Source organism: Corticium candelabrum, chromosome 18 (assembly GCF_963422355.1).
Source record: "Corticium candelabrum chromosome 18, ooCorCand1.1, whole genome shotgun sequence".
In the NCBI taxonomy this organism is placed as follows: Eukaryota; Metazoa; Porifera; class Homoscleromorpha; order Homosclerophorida; family Plakinidae; genus Corticium; species Corticium candelabrum.
Window position 1 is genome coordinate 964,398 of NC_085102.1, and position 24,849 is coordinate 989,246.

The following is a 24,849-nucleotide window of genomic DNA, read 5'->3' on the forward strand; positions in this document are numbered from 1 at the left end:
GATGTTATGTATGAGGTGTGCTTCAGGACTTTTAGAAGACAGAGTGATAAGGCGAGACACAAGTGTATGGAAGAAAGAAGGAAACCTATAAGGGAACAACAGGGTGCAATCCAATGTTCAAATGGTTTTGAAGTAAAGGAGGATTGACAGTTCACAGATGTTTAGAATTCTAGCAAGCACACTGTTTATTCATTGGACTTGTTGCCTCTTGGAGGCAAGCGTGACCGTTTTACGGTAGCATTTTAACAGGACAGGACAGGACAGGTGTGTGTGCGTGCGCGCGCTTGTGTGTGTGTGTGCATATTTCAAAATGGCGATTTGCAAGTCCACTGTATTTAGCTCGTGCATGCCGATTTGATCATTGTAGACAGTAAAGAGTGAAGGTGTTGTGGTCCTCCAGAGTTTTCTTGGGATAACGTGATATTTTGCCAATTGAACCTGCCTCCTGTTTTGCTTGAATTTCTCTAGAACTGTGCATCAGATCTCTACACACAGAGCATGTCTTGTATTACCAGGGATGTGGATGAAAGCAAGATCGTTGAGTATATCCAGGTCTTTAATTAAAGGGGCAGTCCCATGGAAAACAACCTACCCTTTAAAAATAGTTTTGAAAGAGAGAATTTGAATGGCGTTATTTTTAGGTCTGTATTTGTCTCCGTTGTTGAACTAAAAATGATTGCTTTCTGCAATAAATGACGTCACTGATTTTAAAGTCAACAAAAGGTGTGTCTTCTGCCCAAACTATGAGAAGCGTTTAGTTGTAAGTGTGGAGAGTGTACCAGACATCCGTTTGTGTTCTTGACTACTGTCGCTAATGTCAGACTCGCTGATTTCTCTTTCTGGCTCATACATAAAGGGCGAGAGCTCCATCTCTTACCAGGTATCGATCAGCAGTGTGACAAAAATGGGATCAGCTATGCTAATGCTCTTTGCTTGGGAAACGCCCACCCAAAGCAATGAACTACTAGCATAAGTAGGATGTATTGCAAGCAGAAGAACATGCGACTACAAACTAAAGATGTACATTAGCTTGCGTTTAATTAATTAATTGTTATGTTTGCGTAGCGAGTAGGTAGAATGCACAAGAGTTTAGATCCTGCCATCTAGAAAAGATCCACCCATGAATCATGACTACAGTTTTCAGTAGCCTTCTAGTCATGCTGCTTCTTCTGCCTAGAAACCCGAGTCGGAGTGGATACATGAGTACCTCTTCCAAGTAAACTTTTCTCATTGCGTCATGTGGAAGGCACTCCTTGTTGTTAACTTTGAAACCAGGGTTTTTAAGTCCTTGAAAAGCAATCATTTTTAGTTCAACAATGGAGGCAAATTTGGGACGTGTAACTAACTTCTTTCAGATTCTCTCGTCAAGACCTATTTTTAAAGCCTAGGTTGTTTTCCGTGGAACTGCCCCTTTAAGAAATACACCTATATTCATTTGCCTGTGGATGTGCATCAAATGGCAGTCATATTTGCTACACCTGTTTTGTGAAGCAACAGCAACATCTTCAAAGTGACAACGTCCAACAGGAAAGTCGATATAGTTGCAAGATTAGATGTGTCTGAGATTTTGATGTTTCTATGCCCAGTCTGGGAGTTAGTGTGCTATAGGTGGTTTGTGCCAATTTGCCTGGACAAAGAACGGACAACTCAGCTAGTTTGGTATGCAAGGCTAAATGTTTGGAAGATTACTGTAAATGTGCAAGTGGTAACCTGGTGCTCCTGAAATCATGAAGATGTGTGATAGTACAACTGTTACAACTGTGGGATGAGGTCTTTACAGCTTGGTATAAGCTTAGCCTAGCCCTCTATTGTCGTGTTCACACTAGGGTTAGAAAACTTGGGTTTATGCTAATTAATCATAACACCTTGCTGTGCTATCATGTGCAGGGTGTGTTCTCACATGTTGAGCTAGTCCGTTTGCCTCTAATTAGTCATATTAGGCTGTGTGAACTTTAGCAGACAGCAACTGATTGTATCATGTACTCGAGCTACGCTACTCAATTCCCTTGCAAGAATTGAAATGTCTTCCAACTGCTTTCTGTCTTCGAGTGCCTTCTCCAGATGTAGGGACCACATGCGTGTGATAGAAAAGCAACAGCTGCCTGAATCTACGGATGCAAAAACGTCTTTCAGTACAGAATTCCACAAGTCATGCTGCGGATTCGATTTGCTCAAGAAAAACTGCCAGACCAACACAAAGTAGAGCAGTCTTCTTGATTCTTTGCTGTGATACGCAATATGAATAAACTGGAATGTTTTTATGACAAGCACTAACCCCAGCTAAATCCAGCACTAACCCCACTTTTCAGCAGGGTAGGCTAGCCCTGCTCTAACCCACATTCCTGTCGTAAACTGACCTGATTATTGTAATTGGTTATGCCAAGCAGTAGCAAACCCAGCTTTAAACCCTAGTGTGAACACGACCTATGTTAAGTTGTGACTTACTAAATATTTGTTGAAATAGCCTCAAGCTTGGATGGAGATACACATTCTTAAGAAGTAAGGAATGCCAGACTGTCCATCTTGCACGTATACTTGATTCTGAGTGTTGGAAACTATGCATACACACACACACACACACACACACACACACACACACACACACACACACACACACACACACACACACACACACACACACACACAAACACACACAAACACACACACGCACACACTAGATCCATGCCCCGTTCTTCGTACGGGCAAGATACTATTGACGGAAGATGCAATCTGAGTGGGTGTGGACATGTCATGTGCAATCTTTGTTGTGAGGTCTTGGGTGTGCTAAATGAATTCAAATCTTGTCTTCGCGTTTTTTGTGTGATGGAAATTGACACACTCCCCGTGTAGAGCTTGGTGAGGACGACGACACATACAGTCTACACGAGACTGGTGTGAGGGGTGTTCGAATAAACTGAAATGTGTAGCATTTGACTTTTTATTCTTTATATGTATATATATATATATATATATATATATATATATATATATATATATATATTACAAAGCAAAATGATGGTAATGACCAATGTAGCAAGGGAAAGGCAGGAGGAGGGTACGAAATAGAAGATGCATACTTCTATATCAATGTATTTATGTGTAGACTCTACCTGTATGTAACTACTACTTACCGTTCCAAACACCATTGATCTGTCAGCATACAGTGTGCTGTTGTATCTTGAGGAAAGAAATTTTACTTGTCTTGAATGATAGGTAAGAAGCCAGAATTAAGTTATTTTCTGTAGGAATGGTTCTCATAATAGACAGACTTGTGTGTGACTGATACTGACTATTTGACTGAGTACACAGGAGATATTGATCATGATAGTCGATGCAGTTGATTGCAACAGTTATCTCTTGATAGGTAATTCCTCAAATGATTCGAATGATAGGCAATAGTTTGTTTTAAATATCAAATTAGTAATTTATTGAAATTTTATGAAATTACAGTAGTTGTTATATTAAATTATGTTACTACATACGTTTTGATTATGTTTTTCATTAGATGACATTGAATGTTATGAGTAGGTCGAAGTTTTCCTAACCACAATCAGTTTGCTGGAAATGAAGGAAAAGCTGGTCGATCTAGTCTTTTTTTCATTCTGTCTGCTTATGTTTCATACAATCAGTCAGTTGGATATTGTCAAGGTACAGTCATGTTTTGTACATGCTGTTTAACTAGCTTTAGCTTTGAAAGCTTGTCTTTATCTTGTTGACAGTGTCTATGCAAAGTACAGTGTACGTTTTGCATGTGAGTCCTTGAATTTACTTTATCAAAGCTTTTGCATGTGCACAATGCATATGAATACCAATTGATTATTACCCCAGGTTCAAGTAAGTCACTAGCTTTGACTTTGACGAAGACTCTTAAGACCTTCACCTCTTCTAGTCTTTTAATTAGTGCTACTTGGTGCTTTGTGTTTGTCTTCTTATTTCTGAAACAGATGTTAGTACGATTGGCACTGATCTTCCTAGCAGTAGGGTTGGTTGTATCCCACATCAAAGTGATGTCGTCCGTTGCCACAAGCCTATCAAGATGATGCCGGTACCATCTACTCTCCACTGGAATCCCAAACGACAAATTTCCCAGTGGATAATGGAGGCCACCTGATTGTGTCGATCAGTGTAGGCCATCAGTGCCAAGGCACTACAGTCAGCCACAATGTGGTAGACTGAGTCCAGGCCTGCACTGCACAAGTGGCAAGTGGGACTGACATTTTGATGCAGAATGTTGCACTCATAATAACGAGTCCGAAGAGCTTGGTCTTTAGCTGTAACAACCAGTTACTCGGTTGCAGCAGGAAGATTCGATGACTTCAGCCATCTGCAGGTCTCTTTCATGTTCACAGGTAGTTTCTCTGTGAGACAGTGATACTGACCATGCATAGGTTTTTTGCCCCAGTACTGTACATGAAGAGAACCACTGTGCGTGCGGAAATGTTTCGCATCCGTCTGAGGCACTTGCTTGAAGACACTATCAGACAGGATGGTCGCACTTCCATACAAGCTGTGCAGTAAACTGATGGGCCATGCGTCGGATTGAATGGTGGACCTCCTAACATCACACTCCTGTACCATTTGCATGAAGAGATCAGAGCTGTTACGAAAGTAACAGTCCATCTCCACAATACAAGACTGATACGTCGACTCGATCTGTTGTAACCCTCGATTGCCCTCGGTACATGGAGCGTACAGCTGGTCAACGTCTGCTGCAGGTCCGACTGTAGAACTCGGTCTGGAGAACCATGTTCACTTTAAGAAAGTACTGAGACGGAGCGTCTCCCACATAGTGCTGTGGCGGATACCATTACTCTCGTCCACACCCAAATACTTGTGGACTTGACCCAGTTCCAGACAGTTGATGGTGTTTGTTTTGTGTCCAGAGAGCTTGCCGTTGACAAAGTGTGCAACAGAACACTTGTCCAGACCAAGCTTCATCTGGATGTCCTGAGAGAAGGTACGAACTGTGTGCCACAACCCTTTCAGCTGATCAGGATTTCTGCCATGCAGCTTCAGATCACCATGTAAAGTAGACAACTAAAAAGCTGACGTTTGGCAGTCTTACCACGCCCAGTGCTCATCCAATAGCAGTAACCTGTTCAGCATAACTCCACGCTGACCGGATTAAGAGCCATACAGAAGAGAAGAAGAGATAGTGAATCTCCTTGGAAAATACCTCGCTTGATCTGCATGAGTCTCGTCTTGATGGCACCTTTTCCGTAGGAAAGTACCATCGATGTTTTCCAACTCTTCATCACATGTGACAGGAACCTGCACAAGACTGGACTAATCGTACGCAGCTGAAAGACATCGGAGTAACCAGTTGTGTGGCACGCTGTCATAGGCTTTCTGGTAGTCCACCAAAACCATCCTCAAGCTTCTGTGCCTTTTTACAGTCCTTGGTAAGCAGTTTTTTAATCAACAGCTGATCCTTTGACACCTCTCTGCTTCAATTCCATGAGGTGTTCCTGAACCAAATGCTCTGCAATCCTCTGTCTGACAACTGAGGTGAGTGTTTTGTAGAAGACATAGATACGTGGTAGGCCTGTAATTTTGTGCCTGGTCAGCTTGTCATTCGTATGTATCAGGGTGGTTGCTCCCTGAGATAAACAGTTGGGCACAGAGTCCGGGTCCTGAAACAGGGGTTGTAGTTACGAGTCAAGTCATCGTGAAGACACGTGATGTGTTTGACCCAGAAACCGTAAACCTGATCTGGTCCAGGAGACTTCTAGTTCCCTATCCTCTTGAGACACAATGTGACCTCATTGTCTGAGGTAGTTGGCCATTGCAGGTCAGCTGTCTAGTATGACACACTTTAATTTCTAGGATATCACCCCAATACTGCTCAATCTCAGACTTGGATGGTGGGGAAGTGATCTGGATTGTCCGCTTACCCAATTTTCTGTAAAACTGTCCAGCATTCTGTTGAAACAAATGATTCTGGCAAAGTCTGTTACGATTCTTCTCCAGCCTCTTAACCTGCTTGACCTTGGACTGCAGTTCCATTTTCAGTCAATTTTTTGTGACCTCACAGGTCAATTGATGCCGGAGTAGTTGGAGCTCATGTAACAAATGAATGCTTGATGAGCCTCTCATAACTTCCCGCAACAGAGATATTGCCTGACGAAGTGCAAGAATCTCCATGTCCAGTCTTCGTCTCCATGTTGGTGGTTGACTTTGCCATGTTTTAGCCCCGCCTTCTGGACACTAGTGAAGCAACAGTGTATACCAGGTAACTGATTTTACTCATATCTGGTTCACACTTCACTAAATTGACGATTGCATTAAGAGCATCAATAAACTTTGGGTCACATTGTTCACAGAGATCCTTGGAAGGCAACGTCTCTCACAGATAGGAGTTTGCCTGACTTTCTGTAGCTCATCAAGAAACTCCCGACAGAGTGCAGGGTCTACAGCAGCATCACCATCAACTGAACTGATTCGAGAAGTGAGAGTCTCCATCTTTTCTAGCTGAGAAACTATATTAGGATGTGTGGTCATCAGATCACAGTCCACAAAGTCACAAGGTGATGGTGATTCCTTATTAGCTCTGCACTGAACTGAATTCAAAGTGTTATCCATAGATGTGCAGTCTCCAGACAGAACAGTGACTGTCTGATCAAAGGAGCCATTTCCCAAGTAATTAGTAGACTGATGATCCTCCTGCATCATTACCACCACAGGTTTCTCACTACGTGCAACAGGCGCCTTTCTAACCGAAGCCATACTAAGTGATACAGAATTGAACACATCAGACGTCAGTCAGAGGAGGATTCCGTACACACCACAGCTGGTGCATGAGTTTTCTGAAACCAGACAATTTGGGTAAGTGGGTCTTTACCCTTAACTGGGTGCCCACTAACCTGACAGGTAAGTCCCAGAGAGGTACATGTGTTCGGTGTAATCCATATGGCACCTGTAATTGGCTTGTCGATTATTGATTGCGTGTGCTACGAAGATTTCACCCGCTCTGAACAGCATTCCCAGTAGATATCAATGACTACCAGGAAAGCACTGATCCTCATTGTCAACGGTTCCCATGCCAGATCACAGAAACCCCCTCCAACAGAAGGTAGTTTACTCTCACAGACATAGCCAAATAGACAGTGAGAAAGGACCAACAGACTCGTTTCAGTATATTGCTGTCGCCACCCGGAATTGAACCCAGGCCATTGTTAGAGAACCAGAACTCTAACCACTAGGCTAGAAGAATTGTAAGAGACTTCGCCAGAATGGTTTGTTTCAACAGGATGCTGGACGGTTTTACAGGGAATTGGGTAAGTGGACTATCCAGATCGCTACTCCACTATCCGAATCTGAGATTGAGCAGTATTGGGGTGATATTCTAGAAATTGAAGTGTGTCATAATGAGTCTGCCTTCTGGCTGAGGCGTCAAACCAATGGTGAGACCTACCGGACAGCTAAGCAGCTATGGTCACATTGTGTCTTAAGATGATGGAAGTTTCCTGGACCAGGTCAGGTTATGGTTTCTGGGTCAAGTGCATCACGTTTCTTCATCATGACTTGACTCGTAACTGCCAACCTCTTGTTTCAGGACCCGGACTCTGTGCTCGACTAGTTATCTCAGAGAACTACCACTCTGATACCTAAGAATGTCAAGACTGACACGACCAAGAAATACTAGCTTATTGCGTGTCTATCTGTCTTCTACAGGACCCTCACCTCAGTTGTCAAACAGAGGATTGCAGGCATTTGGTTCAGGGAAACCTCATGGCATCGGAGCAGAAAGTTGTCAGCTGGGTTTCTTTGGTGCAAACTTGCAAGGATCAGCTATTGATTAACAAACTGCTTATTGAGTACTGTAACACCGGGCACAGGAGCTTGAGGATGGCTTTGGTGGACTACCAGAAAGCCTATGACAGCGTACCACACAGCTGGTTACTCCGGTGTCTTCAGCTGAATAAGATTATTCCAGTCTTGTGCAGGTTTCTGTCACGTGTGATAAAGAGTTAGAAGACATCGATGGTACTTCCCTACGGGAACGGTTTCATCAAGATGAGGCTCATGCAGATCAAGCGACGTATTTTTGAAGGTGATTTACTATCTCCTCTTCTCTTTTGTATGGCTCTTAATCCTCTCAGCATGGAGTTACACAGAACTGGTTACGGCCACTGCATGAGCACTGGGCGTGGTGAGACTGCCAAATGTCAGCTTGTCAGTCATCACTTTACATGCCATGATCTGGAGCTGTATGGCAGAATCCTGATCAGCTGAAAGGGTTGTTGCACACTGTTTGTGCCTTCTCTGATGACATCCAGATGAAGTTTTTGTCTGGACAAGTGTGCTCCTGCACACTTTGTCAACTGCAAGCTCTCTGGACACAATTCTGGGGTGACGGTAGGAAAAACGAACATCATCAACTGTCTAGAACTGGGTCCAGCCTACAAGTATTTGGGTGAGGACGAGAGTAACGGTATCCAGCACAACACTATGAGGGAGACACTCTGTCGTAAGTACTTTTGTAAAGTAAACATGGTTCTCCGGACCGAGTCGTACGGTCGGAACAAAATTCTGGCTATCAATAGGTTTGCACTGTCGATTCTCACTTGCGGTTTTGGTGTCATTCATTGGAGGACCACGGACCTGCAGCAGCTTGATTGACGAACGGGGAGCTTGTCTCTGTGCATGGTTTCCACTATCCTGCAGCAGACATTGACTGGCTGTACACTCCATGCACCAGGAGCGGTTGAGGGTTACAACTAATTGAGTTGACGTATCAGTCTTGTATTGTGGGGATGAACTGTTACATACGTAACAGCTCTGATCTCTTCATGCAAATGGTACAGGAGTGTGACGCTAGGAGGTCCTCATTCAATCCAATGCATGGCCTGTCAGTTTACTGCACAGCTGCAGGGGAGTCTCTCTAAGGACAACAAGTCGCAGAGCCTGCATGGAACTGGGACCATCCTGTCTGATGGTGTCTTCAAGCAAGCTCTTTAGACTGATGCAAAACATTTCCGCACGCGCAGTGGTTCTCTTTGTGTACAGTACTGGGGCAGAAAAACCTATGCATGGTCAGTATCGCCGTTTCACTGAGAAACCACCTGTGGACATGAAAGAGACCTACAGATGGCCGAAGTCATTGAATCTTCCTGCTGCAACTGAGGGACCGGTTGTTGCTGCTCAAGACCTAGCTCTTTGAACTCAGTATTATGAGCACAACATTCTGCATCGAGATGTCAAGTTGCACTTGCCACTTTTGCAGTGTAGGCCTGGAAACAGTGACTACAATGTGGCAGGCTGTAGTGCCTTGGCACTGATGGACTACACTGATTGACACAATCAGGTGGCCTCCATTATCCACTGGGACATTTTTCATCATTTTGGAGTTCCATTGGAGAGCAGATGGTAATGGCATCATCCTGATAGGCTTGTGGAGACAGACGACATCACTATGATGTGAGATACAGTTATCCCTGCTGCTAGCAAGATTGGTGCCAATTGTCCTGACATCTGTTTCAGAAATAGGAAGATAAGCACTTGTATTCTTATTGATATCAGCTGTCCTGCTGGCAACATCGCTTGGAAACAAGCTGAGAAGTTGACGAAATACAGTGACTTGCGGGTAGAGGTAAGTTGCATGTGGCAGTGTCGGACACTGGTTGTTTTATGTGCCGTTATGCCCCTCCATGATTAGACAAGTGGGGTCTTTACCCCCATCTGGGCGCCCATCAACCCGGCAGGTGAGCCTAGTGGGGTACATGTGTTCTGTGTAGTCTACACGGTGATCAATGACTAGCTAATTTGATATAGATCCCAGGTATTACGGTGACTGTGAACTTAGTACAGCATGCCTAGTGGGTATCAATGACCACCAGGACAGTGCTGAACGTCATCATCAACAGACCGTTGGCCTAGTCTCATGCAGCCAGCTCCTCCCCTTTTTAACTTTTGTGGGCGGGGAGAGGGTCTGGTAAGGTTCCTTTGATGTCATGGTTCTGCCGATCCCAGCATTCCATGGGGAATAAAGATATAACGATGATCTGTTAATTGAGATAAGTGAGCAACTGATGGGAACGCACTACTATATTATACTTAGTATCCACGTACAGCGAAGTTTTCTCTTTCTGCTGCAGGTGCTGCTGGACTTTGTTCTTGTTCATTTGCTCTCACAGGTTGCGTGGCTGCCTGTTATAGGCATGGTAAGAGAACCGCACAGATCGTCTTCTTGTACGACAACATTGGCAGGTGAGTTGTTCTTCGGGAACCAACAGCATTCAACAACTAGCATGTGCCGTCTCACCAACGAAAATTTGAAGTGCATGATCACGCAACTTTCGAACATGACAGTACAGATGCCAATAAAGTGTGCTACGACAGGGGTGGAAACAGCTAGAAGCTGCTCATCTTGTTGCTAGATCTAACTCTGCAGCTGCATGATGAGCCTCTGCAATTTCCCAAAGAACAACTTACCTGCCAATGTTGTCGTACAAGAAGACAACCTGCGTGCTTCTCTTACCATGTCTATAGCAGGCAGCGACGCAACTTGTGAGAGCAAATGAACTAGAACAAAGTCCAGTAGCACCTGCAGCAGAAACAGAAGCAAAAACTTTGCTGTGCATGCGGATACTAATTACTAGTGCGTTCCCATCAGTTGCTTGCTTATCTCAATTGAAAAATCATTGTTTTGTCTTTTATGCCTCATAGAATGCTGGGGTCAGCAGAACCAAGACATCAAAGGAACCTTACCAGACCCTCTCCAAGTCAAAAGGGAGAGGGGCTGGCTGTGCAAGACTACCATTCACCAGACCACAGAAACTCCCCAACGACTGAAACAAGTCATAGTCTCATGGACAAGGCTAGAGAAACACGAGAAAGAAAGACAGACAAGTTTCATAATTTTATTGTTGTCACTGGGGTTTGAACCCCCAAACTATGGAGTGGTAGCCATTGTTGCTAACCACTAAGCCACGTGTCGTTATGCCCCTCTGTGATAGGCAAGTGGCATCATTACCCACATTCATAATTTACTGTCGTCACGAGTTTATGTGTGTCGTTATGCCTCTGCATTATGGGCAAGTGGCGTCTTTACCCCATCTGAGCACCCATCAACCTGTTAGGTGAGCCAGAAGGGTACCTGTTTCTGTGTAGTCCACACGGTGATCAATGACTAGCCATTCGATATAGATTGTAGGCATTACGGTAGCATGCCTAGTGGATATTTATGACTACCAGGAAAGTGCTGAACGACATCGTCAATGAACCATTTGCCAGACCATTCGCCAGACCACAGAACTCTCCAACGACTGAAACGAGTCATAGTCTCTTGCACAATGCTAGATAAATATGAGAAAGAAAGACAGACATAATTTACTGTTGTCGCTGGGGTTTAAATCCCCAAACCATGGAGTAGTTATTATTATTGTGTCATTATGCCCCTCGATGATTGGCAAGTGGCGTCATTACCCCATCTGGGCGCCCACCGAGCCCAGCAGGGTGCATGTTTATGTGTAGTCCACACGGCGATCAATGACTAGCCAATTTAATATAGATTGCAGGCATTACGGTCTCGTAGAGCACACCCAGTGGATATCAATGACCACTAGAAAGTGCTGAATGTCATCGTCAACAGACCGTTTGCTAGACCACAAAAACTCCCCAATGACTGAAAAAAGTCATAGTCTCATGGACAAAGCTAGAGAAACATGAGAAGGAAAAGACAAGTTTCATAATTTACTGTCGTCACTGGGGTTTGAACCCCCAAACTATGGAGCGGTAGCCATTGTCGCTAACCACTTAGCCATGGCCCGGTGATTATTATTATGTTGTTCTCAACCAGATCAGTCTGGTTTGTAAAGTCTATTACAAGTACTGGAAGCAAACCCTGCTTCAGAAGTACTTAGACCATCATGGCTGTCTAGAAAGAAGAGATGACTTTACAAAGGATCCGAGTAGATCCCAGAAGCACAGTTTTCTGTAAGTGCTGCAGGTTGTGATAACCTGGAATAATGTCCAGCCACTGTGCAATACCTGCGTGCACTGTGCCTAAAGCTCCCAAGACCACCGGAACCACCAGTGTTCGACAATGCCACATGCGGCTTATCTCCACTTGCAAGTCGCTGTACTTCACCAACTTCTCAGCATTTATGTGTCGCTATGCCCCTCCATGATGGGCAAGTGAGGTCTTTATCCCCATCTGGGTGTCCACCAACCCGGTAGGTGAGCCCAGCAGGGTACATATTTCTGTGTAGTCCACACGGCGATCAATGACTAGCCAATTTGATATAGATTACAGGCATTATGGTGACCGCGAACATCGGTACAGCATGCCTATTGGATATCAATGACCACCAGGAAAGCACTGAATGTCATCGTCAAGGGACCGTTCGCTAGACCACAGAAACTCCTCAAAGACTGAAACGAGTCATAGTCTCATGGATAGAGCTAGAGAAACATGAGAAAGAAAGACAGACAAGTTTCATAATTTACTGTCGTGACTGGGGTTTGAATCCCTAAACCATGGAGTGGTAGCCATTTTCGCTAACCACTAAGCCACGGCGGTGCTATTATTAGACAAACACACGAAACATCCCAGCTGTGGATGTAGTTGATTTTTGCTATTCTGGGGCTCCTGAACTGTACGAATTAGGTAGTAATTGCAACTGAGCAAGCATGTTTGTAAGGCCAGCTAGGTTGTTTAAAGGTGATTTGGATTATTGTTTACTGTGAGCTATTTGTAGTTAGTCTTACAAGACACTTTTAGGTTGCTATGCAAGGTATGATTACAAGTTTATGCAAGTTTTGAGTTTCTTTGATTATTCTTTAATGATAAATTTCTTTCTTTAGATAGACAGCTTGATTGAGCACTAACTTCAATAATAATTAGTTTATTGTGCACTTGGTTATTTATTTGTACCATTTTAGGCATGTCATTTGTTGCTGGTGTTATACTGATGCATTTAGATGAAGAGGTATTTGTGTTACATTGCTTTGAATAGTGTGCTTTATCATTTTTTGTATGTCATCTTACTATGGTAGGATGCTTTTTGGGTAATGACTTCTCTATTTGAGAGAAAGAAATACCTTCTTGGATATTTTTCACCAACCCTTGCAAAGTAAGTTGCTGAGAGTATAGCTTGTTTGCCATCATTTAATTTTGTGTTGGTTGGAAATAGGATCAAAAGTCATGCTGAAGTGTTTCAGCAGCTTCTGAATGACAGAAGTGGCACGTTAGCGAAGCATTTGGTATGCTTTGAATAATGAATGAAGAATTGTTTTATGTCACACCAGCTATTAGTGCAGTTCTCACAACAAGGCAACACAGACTACTACAACTACTACACACATGTACGTCTAGACACAGCCTCGAGAAATAGACAGCCATAACTCATCAATCAGTGTGATAATTTAGTTATCTCGTATTCATTCTAACTTCAGTGTTTCTAAAGTGGTTGTCTTACTATAGACTTCTCTTGGAGTTTATCCACTGATGTATGTCACTCAATGGTTTCTCAGTTTATTTACGTCTCTTCCATGTTGGGATACTGTGTTGATGATTTGGGATTATTTTATGGTTGAGGGTATGTGCGTTGTTAACCGGCAGTCTACAATGAAACAATCATGTTGCTGATTATTATACCAGGAGTGACATGCGTATTTCGTATTGCTCTTTCTCTCGTTCAGCTATTGTCAGGTATGAGCAATCACACACTCTGAGGTTATATGTTTGTTATTTGCACTGGTTTACTGAAATGGTAGATCGTTTACTTGCTACAGAGGATATGAGTGTGGCCATTTTGTTATTTAAACGGTTTCCTCATGACATGTATGAAAGTGATTTGATTTCAGTTGGATGCTTTTAGATAACTGAGTCATTCTTGCTTTCCTAGTTGCACTCGTCAGGTACTCGCTACAACCATGACATCTGTGACGGTGCACGATTGGGAGATTAATGGTCTGTTGGACAAAACTGAAAAAAGTACGTGATTTTAGTTTTATATCGAAGATAGAAAAGATATAATTATTAACGTCTTAATCAGTTGCTTCATACTTACCAGCAAATACTGCATACATCAGGAGAGGAGTTAAACGAAGTCGTGACAGCTCTATGTGTGTCCAAACCAGTGAACCAAGCAGCAAGCAACAACGTCCAGTCAAAGGTTGTCAAATATGCGGTCTTTGCAGTGGTAGTGCAGCTACTGTATTAACTCTATTGAAACTGCATTCATTAGACTTGGCTCAGTAATTATCATGTTTATAGAAAGATCAAAAAAACAACAGCAACGTGTGAAACGTCAACGTCATAGTGCGAAATCGGTTGGCAAACCAAGGCTATTGCAAGCAGGAGAGGGTGAGGAAATTGAGATGACTCCATTGTCTATTAAGAGTAAGTCAACAATATGCTGCAGCTCTTCAGGTAAAACATGTACAGTAAGCATTACACAGAATGCTATCTAAATAACTCTGTTGTTGTTCAAAGTGTGCAGTCCACAACTGCACGATGATACATGGTGAACACAAGTTGATAAATAGTGTTGACTATATTCATTTATATTTATTTATGTGTATGTGCAGTGCATTGTTTGTGAAGTCCTTCAATACACCCACACCACTGCGCCACTCTCAAGTATACATTTGTTTCTTTCTGACAACACCTGTTTGATTATTATTTGTTCTTGTTTTGCAGCGATTGCGTAGTCAGTCTGGTCAGCAAGTCCTAAGTTCATCACCGCTTTCTTGTCACGAGATGAAGAAGATCAGCAGTGAATCTTCAGATTTACAATTGTGCTGAGCATTGTTGAAAGTACACAGATATGTAAACAAGGGTTGAGATTTGTTTGCTTCATATGTGTGGAATATCAACAAGACATTACATTTGTTAATAACATACTATGTTATCAAGACGTTAATTGATAGTTCACATTTTGCGGTAAACATAAAATGTGTATTTGTGCTGTATTGCTGAATGGCTAGTTCTGCACATAGTTTGTATTCGAACTTTCTTAATTAGATTTATTATTGAGCAAACTGGGTTGAAATTTGCCTATTTTTGACTGTCAGTGAGACCTCAGTTATGTAATTTATTGCTGTGGCATGCAATATATGGTACTTGCACTTTTTTCACTTGTTATGGATTTGTCAGTAGTATAGTTAGTGGGGTTTTATAGAATGGTAATTCTCGTATTATGGAATAGTTTAGTAGATGAGGATACAAAGTAATCTCTCTTATAACTTGTGAAACAGAACAGAACATAACCCTAAAACAATGTCAAATTCGACTGACAACCCTATGTATGGGTGCATTAGTATGAAGTGTTTGAGGTTTTGAATACTCTTGACATATACACAGATTGCTCTGAAGAGGGGGTGATGTGCTTAGTGTGGTCATTCCCAGGATCTGCCATTGTTGTTGAGCATGCCTTTCTTCCCACAGGAAGTTCTCTTTCTGAAAAGTGCGCTAGAAGCTGCTCTCCTTCCCTCCTTTCCCTCTTCTCTCCACGCCCCTCTCCTCTGTGTTTATCTCTCTTTATTATAAGATGATGTAAAAGAAAGAAAGGAATGTTTAAACACTAAAAAACCCTAAACACAAACAGACTAAAATAACCTAACTAAAGCAACACCAAAACATTACGTCTTCTTGTACAGGTTTTAGGTCCACAGAACCTACAGAGTAACAAAAGTGTTCACTTTCTTTCAAATTATTTTGCTATTCTCTCTTTGAAACAGGTTAAGCAGAGGCGTCCCTGTGTGTGAAGAAATGCTGTTGATGAAACTCCCGGTTCATAGTTACTGGCTAATTTGGCTGCTTCTGACAATGTTTATCCCGCTGCATTAGCCCATCAGCCATGAACATTTTATTGCAAATGGACGAAAGAGATGGTCCAAGTTGGTAGCTACCAACAAGTATTTAGAATCTTTTTGGTATCTTGTTCGCTTGCAGCAAAGCTAGTGACTAAATGACTCCTAGTCAAGTACTCTTTAGTTTGTGGGTTTGATATAAATGTAGTCTTATTAAGGAGATCTTCCCATCTTGAAAGGCATAAATCGCTATGTCTGGTCTTTCTTTCCCCGCAAATTAGTTGGTTATGCTTCTTTGTTAACCACACAATCATTTGTTGTAATCATGTTGCCGCACTAATAGTAATTCTGCTTTCAAAGAATTTTACTTTGATTTGTTCCATTTTGCCAAGTTTCGTCATATATTTCTCCCTTGTTGCTACATACAATATAGCATTTTAGAATTGGTCAACTTCAACAAGTTAGCTCCTCAAGACAAAAATGTTCTACTTGAAATAGATACCACAACAGCTGTGAAGACAGGTCATCGTTGTGTCACAGAATGAACAATCAATATTCCCAGGAAGTACACAAGAACACTAAGGTAGTCAACTAATTGAAACACCTGAACATACAGACTACACAAGCAAGCAAGCAGTCAGTGAGCATGCATGAAAATATGAGATAATACTGCATGCATACAACCAGAAACGAGAGCCATTACATCATACACGTAAATACTCCGCAGTTGCAATTACTAGCAGACTAATAAAAGTCTTCTTCTAATGGCCTCTTGCTAAATGCAGCAACACCTTCATCATTTTTCTGAGACTGACGATTGAACTTGGTTGGAGACCCAGATGACCTAAAAGAAATCAATACTAAATCGTTCTATATGTATGATAGTGCGGAAGGTCTAACGCATATTGACAGTTTACTTATAGCTTAATTAACAGTAACTAAATCCACAAAAACAGAGCTTCCATTAAAGTCCAGTTATTCTACACAAATGCATTCAAATTTTAACAAGGCATGAAGACAATGCTCATTCCAAACATGACTAGAAACAAGATCATTGGCAATTGCAAATTAACAACACATCCTATTGGCAAGTGCATGATACATCATGTTTAGCTTTCTGAGAGCTCCACATACCCTTCCATGCCACACTTACATTCGACTCATGATGACGAGTGGGAAGACCACAGCAAGAATAGCAAACAAAGCAAATCCAGCAATTGCAAGAGCAGCAAATATGTCATCATTGTCTGGACATGTTTGTGGCAGATGAGCAAGTGTTTTGTTTTCATGATCTTTCAAACGATTGGAAAAACTAGGATAATCCTCACCAGCACCTAGGACAAAAACGTTAATACGTAAAGTCCAATTGAACAGTCCCTGTTGTTTTACCTTGAAAAACCGTTTCCTGTGTCTCATACACGTTCCCTGCTTTGTCAATAGATCTCAAGGCTACAACCAGAGAACCTCCGGTCTGCACACCAGGATCTGCAGGCTTAACAATGTATGGACTTTGACAAGTCTCATAATTGAAATCGACAGAAGTAACACCAAATTGCTGAGCTATCCTGTAGATAAGACAACCCTCAATCATACAATAATCGTTGCAATCACAACAATGTCAACGTTGAAAACATAAAACAAAGACTTACAATACAGGTATATTCTATTAAATTCTCCCAAACACAATAGCTACAAACTTCTAATTTTTTAGTTCTTGCACGCTGATAAATATCATTGCGTAAATACATTGTATTATTATTTCCCACCCTTTATGGAATATGATGCTGAACTATGTATAAGTAGCATGTATACAAATTACATGAAAGAAATCATTGCAAAAGCAATATATCATGATCAAGAATGCTACACGTCATCGCAGCTTGTATAGTTCAAAGGTAAAGTGCCAAAAGCCTTTCTGTTTTAAAGTATTATTAGTAGACCTCTCAACTATTCTTTGTCTAAAAGTTTAGAAATACTGAAAATAATAGCATCTCGTTATGGCCACTGTTCATAATACGACTCTTAGCATATAATAATTTACATGAGCAAATATCAGTAAGAAATGGTAATATAACACCAGGCTTATCCTGGACAGGATTTTGTTTGTGGACTTTGTTCTGTTGGACGCTTAGAGTAATTTGCATTGTGCTGTTATATTTGCTTATATATACAAACAATAAGGACAGTTAGTGTGTGTGTGTATATATATATATATATATCCCAGATGTATGATGGCAACTGCAGCGGTCTGATGTAGCTTCGTTTCTTCTGCTGTGTTATTTGTAGTAGTACTTTATTCGCTTCCTCTGCCTCTAGTCCTTTTCTATAACACTGTTCTTCACAGTTTGAAGCAGTTCTAGACAGTTTCCGGGAATTCTATTTTTGAATCTCTACGACAGTCACGTCAAGTCGTTTGACTACGAGTGAGTGGTTATCAATCGTTTGGTCTCAGTAACTATGATGGCTGTCAGTTTGTCTCAGTCAACAACGGCTGATGGTGACTGCGAGTGCCCACATGACAATGACGGTGATGACAACTTCGGCTCTTCGAATCCTGTTAGATCCAGATCTGGTACACGTAAGTGTCCTATTTGTGGCAAAGTAGCCAGCAATGATTCTTCTCTTTGGCAACATATAAATGTGGAATATATTACAAGACAGTCGTTTCCAGATGCCAGCTTCCTTGCCGCTCACAAACAAAATGTCTGCTCTATGTGTGGCTTCATATATTCTCAGCATTGGAAATACTGTCATTGTACGCAAGGAGCAGGAAAGTCGAGATGCAGGGGTCTGATGGTCAAACCAAGTGAATCCAAGTGGTTTCCTAACATGACTGCTTCGTCTCGTGAATTCCCTGAACCAGACAAGACTAATAGTGCTTCTTGTTACTCCAGCTCATTTGACTCAAGTTATAATAATATCGCTAATGTACAGAATGAGGTAACCAAACGATTTCTTGAATTTTCTGAAATATCGGAAACTGAGTTGTCATCATGTCAAAACCATACCTCTTCATATGCCAAATTGAAATCAGCTTTGTCAGATGATTTAGTATTGACTGGAATTCATGCAGCTGCTTCACTTGTCTGCCTGGATGGTGATGAACATAGGATTTTTCAAGCTGTCATGAATGAAGCCGTTACTCTGCCAGTGTATTCAATTGCTCATGTTCCTCGATCTGTAACACCGTTACTTGCCCAGGTACTGGCTATTGAACTTGAGCATGGATATTTGAATGGACTTGGGGCTTTGTGAGATTGTTTACCCTTGCAAAGTGCATTCTTAGAACACCCCTTAGAAGTGGAAAGAAAAAAAAGATGTGTTGTTTCATCTTTATTGTCTTCTTGTTTAAATCGCTGGCAAGAAGGTCAACTTGTCGATTTATGGAGGGAAGCCAGAGTTGCACTTCCTTGTATTTTTCAAACAACTCTACAAAAAATAAACATCACTCGTTCTATCAATCTAGCACAGGAAAGTTGTTATGGTGGTGCTATACGTGGTCTCACTTCCACAGGTTGTGCTCCTCATCATGATAAAGATGCGCTTGATGCTTAAACATCGTCATCCTGAACGTGACCTCCTCCATGTTTCTGACGACATGCCTCCAAGTTTGGCATATGATTCAACTTCAGTTCTCAATGCATTGAAGACTTTCCAAGAGGTACCAGCCCAGGGGTTCACAACTTAGAGCACAGCACTTGTTGAATGCAGTAGGTGGATCTGTAGCTCCAGCCTTGCAGACTTGCCTGGATCAACTTACGAAGTTCATGTGTGTGACACTTCAGGAAGCTTGAATAATTCTCTTATTGCTCCATGGCTTATCGGAGCACCCCTCACTGCCTTATGCAAGAAGAATGGAGGTTACAGGCTAATTGCGGTGGGAGAAGTTTCACGTCGTTCGGCAAGTCGTATCTGTTGTGCACCTGCAAAATCACGTTTGCCAGATCTTTTTTTGCCATATGGACAAATTGGTGTGGGAATAAAGGGGGCATGGAAGCTGCTATACACACTTTACAAACTTTCATTGAAGAAAATGGTAATAACGAAGATCTATGTTGTGTGAAAGTTGACATGGCAAATGCATTTAATAATTGTGACCGCTCTATATTTCTCAACCGTCTTCATAAAGAAATGCCTGATCTACTGCTGTGGGTACAACGGTGTTATACATCTGCAGGGGAACTCAGATTTGGTTCACATCGTATACTGTCTATAGCAGGGGTTCAACAAGGTGACCCACTGAGTCTGCTTCTGTTTTTTGGTCATACTGCAACTCTTGGATGATATTGGTCCTCTCTCAAATATGCAATTGAATCTACGGCACCTTGATGACGGAGCTCTTGTTGACTCTCGTCATGCGGTTTGCCAGTTATTGAACTCGATGTTGGAGAAAGGCCTTCACTTGGTCTCAAGCTCAATTTAGACAAGTGTGAAATATTTTGGCCAACAGGTGACCAAATGTTCTTAGAATTTCCAACTGCTATACGTCGAATCTGTTTGATCTAAAGTGGAACAGAACTTCTTGGCTCTCCAATAAGTGGGTCTGATCACTTTCTTGATGAGTTTATTAGCAAACATGTGAACAGTGTTCTTCAAATGCAGAGTCACTTACCTGATCTCAACAATTCACAAATCGAGTTCCGTCTTCGATCAATCACATTCTTCAAACTGTCCATCCTAACCATACCATGTCTCGTTTTACTGCATTTGATGCAGGTCTTCGTCATTCTCTGGAAATATTGATACATGCTTCTTTACCTAATCATGTATGGCAACAGGCAATTTAACCATGCGGTTGGGATGTCTTGGTTCAGACAAGCAAAAACAACTGCACCAGCAGCTTTCATTTCCAGTTGCAGTTCTACCCGACAATTTCATTTTTGTTACTCCAACTATGTTCAGACATTTGGTACAACCTACTTTACAACCACAACAGCTGATGCCTCACTTTCTGGATACGTACATATGTACCTGGAGAAGATGAAGCTCACAGTCATTTTAGGAACATTTTTGCTGATTTTCATAAGGAGGTTACTACAGACTTGTCATCTATGTCTCAGAAGTCTCTACAGTCACAGGTAGAGTGTTCCATCTTTGCTAATCTCAAGGAATCTCGCAGCCTTCGAGATAATGCTTGCCTAAACACCGTATCATCCATGCCGCAGCCTGGTTGTGGGGAATTCCAAACCCAAAGTTAGGCCTCGCTATGGCTTCGCATGAATTTATGATTGCAGTCAAACTCTGGCTGGGAATTCCTCTCTTTCCAGATTTTCCCAAGGCTATATGTTGTATGTATGGACATGCAATTGATTCATTTGAAGATCACCTCCTTGGGTGTCGTCACGCTTCTCTACAATCCAGACATCATAATGCTCTTCGGGACATCATCTATCACACGTTACTTGTTGATGATGTTGGTTCACGGCTTAAGGGAGCGTTGCAGTAGCACTTCTTTCAATCGTCCTGGGGATGTCTATCATCCCAATTTCACAAACGCCAAGCCTGCTTATTTTGAAGTTTCCATTTGGAATACCATGCAGCCTTCGTACATTATACCATCTTCAAATTTGGCTGGAGCTGATGCATTTGCTGGAGAGGAAGAAAAAGATGCTCATCATCAGATGGATGTGGAAGCTGCAGGGATGTGAAAGCTGCAGGCGGATGTTTAACCCTTTGATAGTTGAAATGTTTGGTTTTTGAACACCAGCTGGTTTAGCTACACTAAGAATAATTGCCTCTAAAATGATGACAAAAACTAGACTTTCATTTAGTCAAGCATTTAGTAATTTGTTAGAACAATTATCTGTTCGTCTTTGGCAGGTTAAGTTAATGTTAGAACAAAAATGATATAGATTAGATTTAGCAGTGGATGTAGAGCGGTGGGATTTACCCACTGTATAAATATATAACATATAATTTGTATACACACACACACACACACACACACACACACACACACACACACACACACACACACACACACACACACACACACACACAACATACACACATGTACCCACTACTGTGGGTACACTCAAAAAATATTCTACAGGAAAGTCCCAACTTAAAACATCATCCATTTCTGCAAGCATGCGGCTAGAAATCATTCTAGCGTTACTGTATAAAGCAATAATTTTATCAGACCATCAGATGCAGTATTTTTAAAGGGCCAGTGGCGTACACAGGGTTATTCACAGGGGTATTGCTGGAGGAATCTTGTGTGTCAATTCTTGATGATGTCATCAATTGTTTAATGATATATACTATGGTACTAATGTTATTCAATTAACTTGTAATGATTCTAAAACATTGCAACAATGCAGATTAAAACAGCAGCACTTAAACGTCTGAATATTTCAAAGGCTATACAGTGAATTAGCCATTAGCTGTGAAAAGCCTGTATAATGAAAACTAAGCACTGGCCTTTGTCTCACTAGTTAGCCTTGGCTCTGCTTCGGCCAATTAATTAATGTGGGGAAAGCCCCTAGTAAAACGGTCAAGTCCCATAATCCCTCTCGCCATGTAAGTTAGTATCTGTTATTATTTTACCAAGAATTTCTTGTCACAGGCCCACCTTTTCAGAGTCTATACACAGTGACATCACGTGAAAGACATGTAAATACTGTAGTAATACGTGTACACATAAATTTGACAAATACATAAGACACAAGATCAGACAGAGACTTAAGATAGTAAGAATATGGGATGCAATGTGCTTGCGAAGAAACAATCAAACCCAGGTTAGTTACAATGTGAAATCACCTAAAGAGAAGCTCAATGAGCATAGTACTGCACAGCTGTCAATTAGGAATCAATCTTTTTCCATCTTTAGAGTTTAATCTCCCAAATTAAAAAATTGCTGGAGGCATCATATATATCTCAAGACAAAGGTCCCTAAACTCTAAACAATATTGCTGGCAATAGAGAGAACCCCATACGTACGCCACTGATGGCAGCTTACACACACACACACACATACACACACACACACACACACACACACATGCACGCATGTGCACGCACGCACACACACACACACACACACACACACACACACACACACAAACACACACACACATACATACACATGCACACACACACACACAAACACACACACACACACACACACACACACACACACACACAAACACACACACACACACACACACACACACACACACACACACACACACACACAACACACACACACACACACACACACACACACACACACACACACACACACAGTAACAAACCACAAGTCATTTGAGCCATAGATTTGAGTATGCTACTTGTCATGTGACTTTTACAAAGTCCTGTTTCTTATGGCTCATAGAATCACCATAAAATGCATGTCACTAAACCTAGAAGGGTCATGTGACTCCCAAAATGTGTGCAAATGCGTGTTCACACAAATCACAACAAAATCACTGTTTTGCAACTGAAGAGCAAAGCAGCAAACACAGCTGTTATCATGCAACAAGGACGACAAAATCGCCCCTATGAGTCCATGCTAAAAACCTGGACCTATACCGCCTCACGTACACTTCAACTTGAGCTAACATCACATGCCATGCATACTGTTTTGTGATTGGATGGACAATCTGCGTAGTTAGTAGTGTGCGAGACACAAACACAAGTGAGACTGGGGTTGTGGGCATTAGACATGCGATTTGGTCTAAATGTGTCAGGATTGGCAGACCTCTACAAGTACAAAGTCACAAAATTAATATCATTTGAGCCATATAATGGAGTACGCTACTCGCTAAGTCACATGACTTTTACAAAGTCTCACTTCTTATGGCTCATAGCTGAAATTAGATAATATGTCACTTACCGACAGAAGGATTGGCTCCCAATTTCTCCTTGGAAATAGATTTTAACACTGTCTTGAATTGATGGTTTACTTTCTGGAAAAACTCCAAGAAATTTAACTTCCGGTGGTTGCGTGTCTAGTAAATGCAAAAAGATTCGCATACAAATGCTACTGGTTACAGTTATGCTTTCTGACCAACAGTAAACTGGACAGTAGCTGGTGTGGCATCAACATTGTTACCCTGAAAATAGAACACAGTCATTCATGCCCTCTACAAATACATAAACTGTATGACACAAAAGACGCACTTCAGCATGCACACAGCCATATTCGGCAGTCAGCAGCTCAATCGCTCAGTCAGTCAATGATGTCAAGTCTGACTCATTTTCTACTCTAGAATCAAAGTCCTTTTGTAGTTTGTAATTATGTATTTACTAGCATTCCTAGACTGCCACTAGATCTGCAGTAAACAAATTATAATTCGATGCCAGCCAGCCAGCCAGCCAGTCAGCCAGCCAGTCAGCCAGCCAGTCAGCCAGCCAGCCAGTCATCCAGCCAGCCAGTCATCCAGCCAGCCAGCCAGCTGTGGCTTCTATGGCTCTTGTGTCAACCGTCTCCATCAACAGATCAAGATATTCTGGGAGGATGCATCATGGGAATTGATTACTGCCTTGTTGTTTGATATCGTGCTACAAGCGACACCAGCTAAAACAGTTTAAGATTTCTTGCCAGGTCTCAGGTCATCCTTCCAACCTTGTTGTGCCATCCTGCTTAAAAAATAACTAATTACCAAAATGACAATAGTGGTTTGAAACTCCTGTTTTTGCTACCAAGAATAATACTTCAACTTCTGACAAAAGAAAATTAGTCAAAGAAGGTTGTGATTCTCGCTGTCGATAACAAGTTTTACAGTTCAGGTAGGAAGAGCTCCTGTAGTTTCATATCATTACTCATAAAGAGGTCTCTTCTCTAAACAAGTGCTGTTCCCCGTTTAGTGAAATGTGGAGAATCATATGTAGCAGCTAAAAAATTTACTTCTTCTGGACTAGCTCCAGCATCATTGCTACCAGAAACAACTTGCTGCTACAATGTAATTCAAAAACCAAATGGCAATGTAACCTCAACTTAAACTCCAAAGTCTTGTTCCAACTGATTCCAAAATCTCTCAGAGAGTCTTGATGTGTGTAGACCATCTGGCTGAAAATATGAACGTTTTTGATTCATTACAGGTAGTCAATAGCACGTCCTCTGTCTGCATCTTCTAGCTTCCCCAA

At 41.8% G+C, this 24,849-nt stretch overlaps 2 protein-coding genes across 3 annotated transcripts in view; one reads left to right on the plus strand and one right to left on the minus strand.

Annotated features, from left to right (window-relative positions):
- Positions 1–14,999, plus strand: part of LOC134193945 (carabin-like) — a 37,318-nt gene extending 22,319 nt beyond the window's left edge. The window contains exons 6-18 of one of the 2 annotated variants that reach the window (XM_062662813.1): positions 3,529–3,648; positions 12,886–12,932; positions 13,000–13,076; positions 13,137–13,206; positions 13,427–13,541; positions 13,604–13,654; positions 13,720–13,786; positions 13,851–13,939; positions 14,001–14,120; positions 14,222–14,377; positions 14,441–14,471; positions 14,536–14,587; positions 14,648–14,999. In XM_062662813.1, the coding sequence (XP_062518797.1) occupies positions 3,529–3,648; positions 12,886–12,932; positions 13,000–13,076; positions 13,137–13,206; positions 13,427–13,541; positions 13,604–13,654; positions 13,720–13,786; positions 13,851–13,939; positions 14,001–14,120; positions 14,222–14,377; positions 14,441–14,471; positions 14,536–14,587; positions 14,648–14,752 (1,100 nt within the window). In that variant the 3' untranslated portion in view covers positions 14,753–14,999. The remainder of the gene's footprint in view (positions 1–3,528; positions 3,649–12,885; positions 12,933–12,999; positions 13,077–13,136; positions 13,207–13,426; positions 13,542–13,603; positions 13,655–13,719; positions 13,787–13,850; positions 13,940–14,000; positions 14,121–14,221; positions 14,378–14,440; positions 14,472–14,535; positions 14,588–14,647) is intronic. The other variant, XM_062662814.1, reaches the window with a different exon arrangement.
- Positions 15,000–16,325: 1,326 nt separating this feature from the next.
- Positions 16,326–24,849, minus strand: part of LOC134194330 (uncharacterized) — a 54,724-nt gene continuing 46,200 nt past the window's right edge. Inside the window, exons 28-32 of the mRNA XM_062663257.1 lie at positions 23,771–23,816; positions 23,597–23,711; positions 17,149–17,324; positions 16,913–17,093; positions 16,326–16,603 (exon numbers count right to left, since the gene is read on the minus strand). Of these exons, the coding sequence (XP_062519241.1) occupies positions 16,504–16,603; positions 16,913–17,093; positions 17,149–17,324; positions 23,597–23,711; positions 23,771–23,816 (618 nt within the window). The 3' untranslated portion in view covers positions 16,326–16,503. The remainder of the gene's footprint in view (positions 16,604–16,912; positions 17,094–17,148; positions 17,325–23,596; positions 23,712–23,770; positions 23,817–24,849) is intronic.